The sequence below is a fragment of the Belonocnema kinseyi genome, chromosome 1 (genome assembly GCF_010883055.1).
Source record: "Belonocnema kinseyi isolate 2016_QV_RU_SX_M_011 chromosome 1, B_treatae_v1, whole genome shotgun sequence".
NCBI lineage: Eukaryota > Metazoa > Arthropoda > Insecta > Hymenoptera > Cynipidae > Belonocnema > Belonocnema kinseyi.
The window spans coordinates 26,581,324-26,593,530 of NC_046657.1; the positions used below are offsets into that span (position 1 = coordinate 26,581,324).

The 12,207-nt window shown below is 26.8% G+C and overlaps 2 protein-coding genes across 2 annotated transcripts in view; both read right to left on the minus strand.

The window, feature by feature from the left end:
- Nucleotides 1-3,301, minus strand: part of LOC117172120 (dystrobrevin beta) — an 83,402-nt gene extending 80,101 nt beyond the window's left edge. The window contains exon 1 of the mRNA XM_033359951.1: nt 3,185-3,301. The gene's annotated coding sequence lies outside the window, so the exon portion shown is untranslated. The remainder of the gene's footprint in view (nt 1-3,184) is intronic.
- A 438-nt stretch (nt 3,302-3,739) lies between these two features.
- LOC117181651 (collagen alpha-1(IX) chain-like) overlaps nt 3,740-12,207 on the minus strand; it is a 187,678-nt gene continuing 179,210 nt past the window's right edge. The window contains exons 15-16 of the mRNA XM_033374552.1: nt 10,455-10,526; nt 3,740-3,854 (exon numbers count right to left, since the gene is read on the minus strand). Coding sequence (XP_033230443.1) covers nt 3,748-3,854; nt 10,455-10,526 — 179 coding nt within the window. The 3' untranslated portion in view covers nt 3,740-3,747. The remainder of the gene's footprint in view (nt 3,855-10,454; nt 10,527-12,207) is intronic.

Here is a 12,207-nt window from a genome sequence, read left to right on the forward strand (position 1 = left end):
TTTGGGACATCCTAAGGATGCTCTTAAGATGTCTAATGTGCGAAAGATGTTTCAAAAACGTCCTATGTCTTTACGAAATCTTTAGGACATTAGACGTCTTAAGAACGTTGATTGTGTTGGCATAGGACGTCCTAGGAACGCCCCAGGACGTCCTAGGAACGACCAAGGTCGTTTTTGGGATGTTCATGATTTTGTGCCCACTGTCCGGTAAGAATAGAGGAATTCAGAAAAATTCAGAATCTAAATTCCCATAAATACGCGAATTTCCTTTCATCGAAAGTTGCACCAGAGTAGAAAAAAACCATTCATTCATGCTTTTGGTTAAAGATTCAACGGTGTAGTTGAAAATTAATCTACTGTATTGAAAATTAAACAATTTTGTTAGACGTACACATCTTGATTAAAAATTAATTTTTTGGGCTGAAAATTCAACAATCTGGTAGAAAATGAAATTATTTAGTTGAAAAATCGTTTTTTGTTGTTGTTAAAAAATCATTTTTTCAATTCAAAATTTAACTATTTTATTGTTTTTAGAATTGTATCACTTCTAGTTAAAAACTTAACTATCTGGTTGAAAATTCGTCGTTTTCGGTAAGAAAAAAGAGGAATCTTTTTGGTTGAAAGTTATTCTAAGTTATTGAAAATTAATCAATTTTGTTACAAAATTATTATTTTTATTTCGTTGAAAAATTGTCTTTTTTCGTAGAAAATTAATCTTCTTGATTAAAAATGCATGTTTTAGGTTGAAAATTTAACTATTTGGATGAAAATTAATCTATTTTGTTGAAAATTAAACAATATTGTTAAAAAGTTATTCTTTTGATTGCAGATTCACTTTAGTTAAAATATTATCTGTTTAGCTAAAAAATTAAGTATTTAGTTACAAATGTATTTTTTATCAGATAAAAAATCAACTATTTTGTGGAAATTTCTTTTTTTTTCGGTAAAACATTAATCTCGTTAGTAAAAAAATCCTGTTTTTGGTGAAAAACTCAACTGTTTGAAAATTAATCTACTTCATTGCAAATTAAACAATTTGGTTAAAAAATACGCATTTTTGTTGGAAATTAACCTTCTTGGTTAAAAATTAATGTGTTTTGTTAAAGATTCAAAGATTTATCAATGTTAAAAAATCATTTTTAAATTCAAAATTTAACTATTTCATTGTTGTTTAGAAATGTATCATTTCTATTTAAAAACACCACTATCTGCTTGAAAATTCATCGTTTTCGGTAAAAAAAATTGGACAATATTGTTAAAAAATATCCTCTTTCGTTTAAAAGTGAACTATTTTCTTGAAGTCATCTTTTTTGTTTCAATTAAACATTTTTTGATACAAATAAAAATTAATATTGGTTAAAAGATTCGTTTTAATCGACTTAGAAAAATGTAAAGAAAGCGTATTGAGAGGATTTAAAAAATGAAGGAGTGTAAAAGAAAGAAAAGAAAGAGAATAATATCACTTTGAAGACGCAAAACTAATTCGATTCAAAATAATTATGTTAATAATAATAATAATAAAATAATAATATGAAATAATTTGCAATATTGTCAAAAAATATCTTTATCATTCTTTTTAAAGATAAATAAATTTTGTTTACCTTACACAACATTATGAAATGAATTTATTATGTATTATATTATTAAATCTATAATTTGTTTTAACAATGTCAATTATTATAATTAAAATAAAACCACCATTATGGCAAAAAAAATAGAAATTTCCCAAATTTTGTGGAGAGATTAAGAGGAATTAAAAAAGTGGAAAATATAAAAAAGAATTGACTTCGGAGATAAGCTTATTCTTGCGTTGGGCACTTCTCCCGATGGAAAATTAGCGCATTAAAAAATTTTTTAAATGCTCACTCTTTCGTTTAAATCTGAAAATATTAAATGTTCTCTATTCTCCCTTCTTATAGGGTGGGTAGGATCCAAAGAATGTGTCTTAAAGATGTCAAGTCAGATGACATAGAAGCACATTTTAAGGACGTCTTTAGCACAGTGGTCCCAATTTTAGTAACTTTTTGAACTGCGCTTGCGTCGCGCCGGCAACCCGATTGGTTACTGTTAGCGCGCGCATTTTAAATTATATAAGTAGAATTCAAATTTAATACTTATTATACGTCTATAAAACAACTTTAGGATGATTACTGATTTTATTTGTTAATGGGTACACAAGTCCTAAAGTTGTTCTATAAAAGTATTTTGGCGGGAGAAATTTTTACGAGGTTAGATTGAAGGAGTGAAAGAAAGAGCGAACTTTGATGTCAATCTAGCGATTAGTTTTTTTTTTTTTTGACAGCCCCGAATCGAGGCATATTCTAAGAACGTCTTTAACCCAGTGAGAAGATCAAATTTCGAATCCCTAAGAATACCGTTTCTATCCTTCGTTTTATAATCCTCATTAGGCTCAAAGTTTGCTGAATTAAAAGGGATTAAAATTGTATTTTTTTGTTGCTTTGTGGTATTCAGAAAAATATTGTCAGCGCTAGGTACAGAAAGGGATTCAATTTAAGAGATAACTTCAACTGCTGTGGAGATTCAAAGCGGAAGGACAAAACCGGGATTCAGAAGTATTCAATACTTCTCCCGTTAACACTGGATGAATACAATTTTTCAATACTTTTTAATGCAAGCCTTCTTATCGGGATGTCAAGGTGTCCTCACACGTACCAACTGATTGATTTGAGACACCTTCGAGATTATTTGACATACATGATTTCTGTCTTTGACTCGGAAAGCCGAGAGCGAGTTGCCCGGAATGTGTGTGTGCAGCACTATCAGTAATCGTGACATCGCTGCCCACACAGCCCACGTTCACCTAACCTGCCCTACCGGTCTGCACATACCTCCGGCAAATTTTTGACGCGTGGAGAAAAGTTGTGCCGTCCCCACTGAATCCCTTGGAGGGTTCACCGCGACACTGCCGCAGGCTCGATACGACTTCTGCAGAACCACAAGACCATAGGCGCAGACAACTGCGTTTAGGCGGTCAGTGTGCACGCGACGCGGTTACGCAATTCTATTTTTGTGATATGCATCTCGAGAGCTGTCAGAGTGTCAGGGCAAAGTAATGCGCGACGCTGGAGTGACGTTTCTCGAAAGCGTCGGGACTTTCCCTTTCAACTGGAGAAAAGGCGGTTCATTTAAAAATCGAATATTAAGGGCTGAAGTATTCGCCTACCTTCAGTTGATATTTGAGACGGTCCAGATTATTTCGTGAGAATTTTAGGAAATATGCACTTTGCCGAACGATTCGAACACATCACACATTTTGAGACCCGCTGCGGCCATCACTGATTTCAGACTGAATGGCTGAGCGCCACCTGTCAGGTGGGGGGAACGCGGAATTGAACCAAGTCTATTCATACGCATGCTCGGGATTTTTTAGGATTTTGCTAGTTTGATAGCTGTGTATCAAGAGAGGATACCGCTCGTGGGTAAGACAGGAATCAATGACTTGAGCGCTCTATCAGTGGGTACCATTACTGCAGTTGGTAAGGTAGGAATTTTAAATGACTAACCGACTCTCGATAATTTGTGAGGAATTCTGCAGTATCGACGATGGTGAAGAGGAGTTACCGTCACAGAAAATGTAGAATTCTATAATTTTATATTTTTTTAGGAGATAATTTTTTTAAAGAAAGTTATTTATGGATATAAGGCGATTAAAGAAGGATATATTTATTTTTGTCTAGAACGAGTATTTTATTCATAAAAAATTGTCTAATTGAAAATGTTCCTAAATTAAGGCCCTTTTTCATTGTAAGAATATTGCACATTCGGATAATTGCAAAATTCGCAAAATCCGGGAGGTCCGGATAATCCTGGTTGTCCATGCGATCCAGGCTGACCTGGAAAATTAATAATTTATTATGTTTTTATTATATTAACCAATATTTAATTCATGGTTTGTAAAACATAATTTAAAGTTATTCTTATTCAAAGTTATTATAATATTAATTATTATTATTAATTCCGTCACGCCTTCGTAAGGGCGGAGTAAACAAAATAATTTTTTGAATTCTTTTTTTGGGTGCGCGCAAAATTCATTTTCTTCTCTTTTCTTTCTATTTTCATTGATTTGTTATTATTCTTCTATTTTTTGGAATTTGGATATTACTTTTGTCAACCACAGAAGGGTTAACATTTTGTAAATTTAAACATTTTTAAATTTGTTACAAGTAAACCATTTTTTTGTCAAGTTCAAAGTTTTTTTAAATATCAACAAAAATAAAAATGTATTTCATATGCCCAATAGAACACTTCTTTTAAATAAAAAAAAATCTTCCTCTTTTCTCTTTTGTTTAGAAAAACTTATATTTATTTTCATAAATTAGGCCCAAAAATGATTTAAAATTTTTTATTTTGTAAACTATCTTAACGAGAATTTTGAGATTAAAATTTTACGGGTTTTTAAAATCAGCTTTCAATTTTTAAAATTGAAATATTAATAACTTTGAAAAAATAATTTTAACTACAATTGTATGTATATTTAAAAAAGTTATTGTATCAAAAACTGATATTTCGAAACTGATACGAATTCCGAAATTGGGACAACAACATTTTTCTTAACACATGAATCTAGTGGGAACTGATTTTTTGTCTCCTAATTTTTCATTTAAAAACAAAGTTGACATTTAAATCTAAAAATTATAAAGGATCCCATTTTTTCAACCTTTTTTTACAACATTTAAAAAAAAATGGTGTAATTTTTATATATTTATTTAATTATTATATAATTCTTATATTATTTTTTATATCATTATAGAATAATGAAAGTGCTGCTTCAAAATTAAAAATACTTGGAGACTTCATTTTTCAATTTTTTATCCTGGTTATACGTAAAAACAATGATTCGTATTTCATGTGTTTTCCAAAGTAAATGATATTTTTTGAAACAAATTGAATAAACAAATGCATATCTTAAACATTTTGCCCTTTAAATACTTTGTCCTTTTACCAAAATAATTTTAAAAATTATATGCGATAAATAATATGTATAATTTTTTAATATCTGATACCAATTGTTAATTGTTTAAATGAATTTGTTTAAAAAACACAGATTTTATTTAATTTACTACTGAAAGATTTCGTTTTTTCAATGGAATCAATTTTAAATAGTTTGTAAAAACCCTTCGCTTATGATATTTTATGAAAGAATTATAAATTTTCGTTTTATAAACAATTATTATAAACAAATTAAAAACTTCACTACTTATCAACAAATGAATTTTGTTTTTTGTCACAAAATGAGAATTCATCTCTTTCGTTTAATATGTAACCATTTTGTTGAAAATTCGTTTTTGTTTTGTTAAATATTTAATTTTTTAAATAAAAATTGTAACTAATTGATTGTTGTTTAAAAAAAAATTTCAATTGAAAATTTAACTAGTTGTTTGAAAAGACGCCTTTTTATGTACAAAATTAAGATTCTTGATTGAAAGATCATGTTTTTAGTGGAAAATTTAATTTCATATTTGGATGAAAATTAATCTTTGTTGAAAATAAACAATTTTTTTAAAAAGTGATTTTTTTGCTTGAAGATTCTTTATTTTTGTTGAAAGTCTATCTATATTGTTGAAAAATTAATTATTTAGTAGTAAAACCTGTTTTTTCAATCTTTTGTTATAAATTATAATTTATTTTTTAATAGTAGGTGTTTCTTTAATTTAGTTGGAAATTCGTCTATTTGGTTGTAAATTTAACCATTATTTTAAAAATTAATTTTTAATTTGATAACAAATTAACTTTAATCAATAGAAAATGTAACTAATTCATTTCTGATAGAATTTTTTTTTAATTTAACTATTTGTTTGAATATTCACCTTTTACAATAGAAAATTAAGCTACTTGGTTGAAAATTAAACAATTTTCTTACAAAGTTATTCTTTTGATTGAAGATTTTTTATTTGAGTTAAAAGATTATCTCTTGAGTTGAAAAATTAAGTATTTATTTGAAAAAACCACTTTTAAAAAATTTTTTACTGAAAATTTATTTTTTAGTAGCGAAAATGTTATCATTTTAGTTTAAAATTCATCTTTTGGTTGAAAATTTGTCTTTATTCCGTAAAAAATTAATCTTCTTGGTTAAAAATTCATTTTTTCGGTGGATAATTTAATTATTTAGATAAAAATGAATCTACTTTGTTGAAAAATAAACAATTTTGTTAAAAAGTTATTCATTCTGGCTAAAAAGTCAACTGTTTTGTGAAAAATTCTTCTTTTTCGTCAAAAAATTAATCTTTGGTTCTTAACATTAGTTTTAAACTAAAAAAATTAACTGTATCAAATAAATTTGCATTTCAACATTTAATTATTTTGTTGTAAATTATTTTTTTTCGGTAAAAAAAAAACTTTTTCTAAATGAAAATGTAAACTCTGCCATTTTTTTAGTGGAGAATTCAACTATTGGTTGAAAATTTGCATTTGTCGGTGAAAATTAATTTTTTTGGTCAAAAATTAATCTGATTTGTTAAAAATTGTACTATTTTGTCGAATATTTGCCTTTTCCAGTAACAATTAATCTTTTTAATTAAAAAACCATGTTTTTTGTTGAAAATTATTCTTTTTGGCTTGAAAATTCAACAATCTGGTAGAGATAGACAATAAAACTATTTAGTTAAATAATCGTCTTTTTCATAATTTAAACAAAAATTTATTCAATTATTTCATTGTTGTTTAAAATTTTATCATTTCTAGTTAAAAATTCAACTATCTGGTTGAAAATTCGTCTTTTTAGATTAAAAAAATAACCTTTTTAGTTAAAAATTCATGTTTTTGGTTGAAGATTCAACTTTTAAGTTAAAAACTAATCTACTGTATTGAAAATTAAACAATTTTGTTAACAAGTACCCTTTTTCGTTGAAAATACATTTTTTACTTGAAAATTCAAGAATCTGATGGAAAATGAAACTATTTAATTGAGATTTTTTTTTTGTTAAAAAATAATTTAAAAAATGTTTAATTCAACTGTTCCATTGTTGTTTAGAAAATTTTCATTTCTAGTTAAAAATTCAGGTATCCGATTGAAAATTAATCTTTTTTATTAAAAAATTAACCTACGTAGTTAAAAAATCATGTTTTTAGTTTAATATTCAACTGTTTAGTTAAAAACTAATCAACTGTCTTGAAAATTAAACAATTTTATTTAAAAATTCCCTTTTTAGTTGGAAATTCAACTGTTGAATTAAAAATTCGTCTTTTTGGTTGAGGATTCGACTATTTTCATGAAAAATTGATATTTATTGGTTGAACTACCAGCTAATACATTTTATAGATAGTTCAACAATTTGGTTAAAAAGTTGTTCTTTTAGGTTGGAAATATTTCATTTTAGTTGCAAATTCATCTCTTTGGTTGATAAATTAACTACTTTATTGAAAAATCGCAATTCTTTGGTTAAAGATTTAATTTTTAACTGAAAATTTAACTAAGCCAGTTCAAGTTGAAGGATTGAAAAAGATAGACGTAAATTTAGATTGACAAAGAGATAGGCAAAGATTGACGTGGATAGAAAAAGAGTAGGGTGAAGTATAGAAGAGGGTATTGACAAAGATAGACAGGAATTTAGATTAAAAGAGATAGAAAATATTAACCCAGTGGGCACAAGATTTGGTGACGTCTTTACGACATCGTTACGACATCTTTACGACAACTTTACGACATCCTATGTCCATGTCGTTTCGTCGTCTTTGCGATGTCGTAAAGACATCGTCAGATCATACGACTCATTTACGATATCGTAAAGACACCTTAACGACATGGACATAGGATGTCGTAAAGTTGTCGTAAATATGTCGTAACGATGTCGTAAAGACGTCGCTAAATTTGGTGCCCAGTGGGAAGATGAATAGCTAAAGGATAGGATCAGATAAAAAAGAAGAATTTGAAATGGGTAGATGGAAATAAAGATTGACAGGGGGATAGAAAAAGATTGATGTGGATAGATAAAGGATAGAAAGAGATAGAAAAGACGGGTTTGAAAAAGATAGACGTGAATTTGGATTAAAAGATGTAGAATGGGACAAATCTTCTCTAACTCTTTCTATCATAAAGATTCAAAAGTATTCAAAAAGATAGGATCTCTATATTTTTAATTCCAGCAGGGACAATCGATTGTGATACCAAGCCAAAAAAAATGTACCGTTGTTGGACTTCAAATTTATTACATTTTTTTTATCGTTTTTACTGCAAACCTTCTTAAGGGATGTTTTTAAACGACGAGGGCGTTTTTAAAGTTTGTACATTTTTCAGAATTCTGATTTAAACAAAAATTATTTGAAAATAATAAACAATTACGTTTAAAATCGTGAAAAAATTAATTGTGCTTATTTTAATTAGACCTTTCACTGTCAGGGGAATATGGAAAAAGTTCATTTAATTTGTAAAAAATTCAACAATTTTGTTGAGAGTAATTTTTTGGAATGAAAATTCATGTTAAATGAAAATTCATCTCTTTGGTTGGAAAATTAACTATATGGTTGAAAAACCCTTAATTTTTGTATGGAAAATATATCTTTCAATTAAAGAATTGTCCAAATCACTTGAAAATTCACATTTTAGTGGAAAATTAATCTCTTTGGTTGAAGACCAAATCGTTGAATTTTTTTTGTCCTTTGTAAAAAATAATTCTTTTATTTTCAACTATTTTTTTGGTTGAAAATGCGTCTTTTTCGGGTGAATTAAATTAAATTAAATTAAATTAAATTAAAAATTAAATTGGTCTTTTTGATTAAATTCAACGGTGTTGAATTAAAAATTTAATTTTTTTAAATCGTTGTTTTGTGGTTAAAAATTCATTTTTTCAACCAAAATTTAACTATGCTTGTTTCATCTCTTTGGTGAAAATCCATTTTTTTCAAATTAATTTTTTTATTTGGTTCAGAATTTAACTATTCACTTAAAAATAACTCTGCTTTGTTAAAAAATATCCTTTTGAGTTTAAAAGTCAACTATTTTCTTGAAAAGTGATCTTTTTTAGTTAAATTCAACAGTTTCTATTAAAAATTAAAATATATTTTGGTTAGAATGCAAATTATTACATTTTTTATTGAAAATCTATCTCTTTCGCTTAATAATTAATCTACTTTATAGAAGATTCAACAATTTTGTTTAAAAGTTATTTGATTGGTTGAAGATTCTTCAATTTGGTAGAAAATTCATCTCTTAACTTGAAAAATTTACTATTACATTCAAAAATCATTGTTTTTTGGTTGGGCATTTATTTTTTATCCAAAAATTCAACTATTCGATTTGAATTTTTTTATCATATTACTTAAATATTTATATTTTTGTAACAAATTTAACTATTTTCTCGTTCATATTGAATTCGGTTTTTAAAAATCACTTATAGATTTTGTTCAAGCGAGGTAAATTTTATTTTTCCCTAACCTCAAAATTATACATTCTTTTTAAAAATGATTTATGAACTCAATAATATTTAAAATGTTGTTTTTTGTTGTAATGATCGTTGCTCATTGGGCACAAAATTTGGCGACGTCTTCACGACATCTTTACGACATTTTTTGCGACATCTTGACATCTTTACGACATCTTTACGACAACTTTACTACAGTCTATGTCCATGTCGTTAATATGTCGAAATAAACTAAAATAATTAGAAATGAACCAGAGTTAGCGATTTGAATTGAATATATTTCAGTGTTCCTGCGTTTAGTATACAGCGATAATTACAATTGATAAAGAAACATCGATCTTAGAAATCATCTTTCTAAAGAAAGGAGGTCAGAAAAAATACTTTTTGCAAAATTTGAAATTATATCCAAGGTAGAGCCTCAAAATTCAAGTAGTTCCAACATCAGACTTATTGAGTCCATTTTTTAATTAATTTTTAGTTTTTCAGTAAATCAGAGCCGATTAGTGCTCTCAAATTCGGCTCCTTAATCGTACTGCGCATGCGTTACGCCAGCAGCCTCATTGGATGTTCATCACGCGGTTATTTTAAATAAATTGGCAAATAAATTTTTTATAGCTATAATAATCTTAAAGTACCAAGAACATTATGAATTATTTAAAATTTACATTTTTGACAAAGATATTCCTTATTTAGAACTTGAAAGCAATAATTTATTTATAAAGAGTAAACTCAAATAATTATTTTACTCTTGACTCTAAAAGACTATTTTTTTATCTTCAAATTAATTTGATCAATTCTGCAATGATGATTCATTATTAAAAATTTATTTATGCATTCAATTTAAAAAAAGCGCGTCCTTCACAGCAAAATAAAAAGATTTTAGACCATTTTTTTACCTGAATTAAACAAATTGAACTAAGCAAATGATTTTCTTCAATTAATCAGGCAAATATTTTCCATTTATAAAAATTAAATAAACTCTTTTTAATTGAAGCAGAAGATTTGTACATAAATTCAAAGAAATGTTGTTGTTTGATTCAAACAAACATTTTTGATTGCATTTTCATAATGCCTTACCTGGTCTACCGGGTTCGCCTCTATCACCTGGTCGTCCAGGTTGACCGGGTCTACCATCGTTACCTTGGGGACCTAAAATAAAATCATAGTGAAATCCGCCGAAGCCCAACTCACATTTTGACCTATTAAGCATCCGCCTACCTGCTAAGTATACCCCCACCATTTCATCTAGCGCTTTACCCCTCGCTTGCTTGTTCTCGCATGGGATTATATCTTAGAATGCTGGCGCACCTGACGTATTTAAACTGGACCTTGTAAGCAGGAATTGTAAATTTTATTTTCTGGAGTCCCCACAATAAAATTAAGCTGTTGTCCCTTTTTTCTCCACTTTAGAAATTTCCCATGGAATTTATTACACTCAAATTCGAAGATTGCAAAAAATCTTTGATAAAAATGAAAATGTTTGGTCTCTTTAGGTTGTAAATTCAAGCACATTTATAGATTCACTTTTTTAAAACTTATACTTTAATGTTAAAAAGTCAGACTGAATTTTTTTTTTATATAAATATTCAACTATTTTGTGTTTAATTTGTTTAATTTAAATACTACCCTAGTTTCGTAGAAATTGCATTTTTGATTATGAAGGCATCTGTCTGATTCAAATTGATGTCTTTTAGTGGAAAAGTGTACTATTTTGATAAAAATTCGTTCTTTTTTTCATAAAAAAAAATTTTTAGCTAAAAGCTTATTCGTCTTTTTTAGTAGAAAAATAATCATGGTTGAAGTTTAATTTTCTTAGTTCGAAATTAATTTGTTCCGAGAAAAATGTAACTAGTTTGTAGAAAATTCGTTGCGTTTTGGTTGAAACTTAATCTTCTTAGATCAAAATTCAATTTTGTAGTTAAAAATAGATTTGGTTTCAAATTTAAATATTTTTAGTTGAAAAATCGTTTTTTAATGATTTTTAAACTTAACTATTTTATTTACATTTTCACTAGGTAGAAGGTTATTCTTCTTGATGGAAACTTCACGTAAATATTGATATTCATCTATTTGGTGGAAAATTAAACTATTTTCTTGAATTAAAAATTTACATTTTTATTGAAAATTCTTATTTCCGAGTGAAAGTCGAATCATTTTAAACGATATTCATAAGTTTTGAAAGAATTTCAATAATAATTCAAAAGTTGAAAAGATTCCAAATAATTAAAAATAAAATTATATACGAAAAATTTATTAAGATTCCTATGGAAATTAAAAATGTTTTTTTTTTCTTAGAAAATTAGTTTTAAGAGAATATTTAAGAATTCTAAAGATTTACAAAATTTTATACAAAAATTAGAAAATTTTAAGGGATTTTTTTTTTATTTTGCAGGTTTGGTTAAGGATTAAAGATTTTTAAAGTTTGAAGATAATAAAAAAAGGTTCTGAAGATTTCTGTGGACATCTTTTATTATATTTTTGCTTTGAAACTTATTTTTTACAAAATATAATAACAAAATATACTTAAAATTGCTGTAAAAAATATTAATGATTTTTCTTTTAAAAAAATGTTTTTGTTTAATATTTAACAAGATTTCAAAACAAATTTTGATGTATAAACAACAATTAAACAATTATTAATTTTTGACAATTAAAAATAAAAATAATTTAACTTCTAGTTAAAAAGTGTTAATTAAAAAACTTGTAATCTGTCAAATTTTAATGCTTTCAACTGTAATTGCATAAAATGATATAATTTTATAAAAAATTTTAATTGGTTGATTCCTTCTTCAAATTAGAGCATTGCAAAATATAATTATAATTATATAAT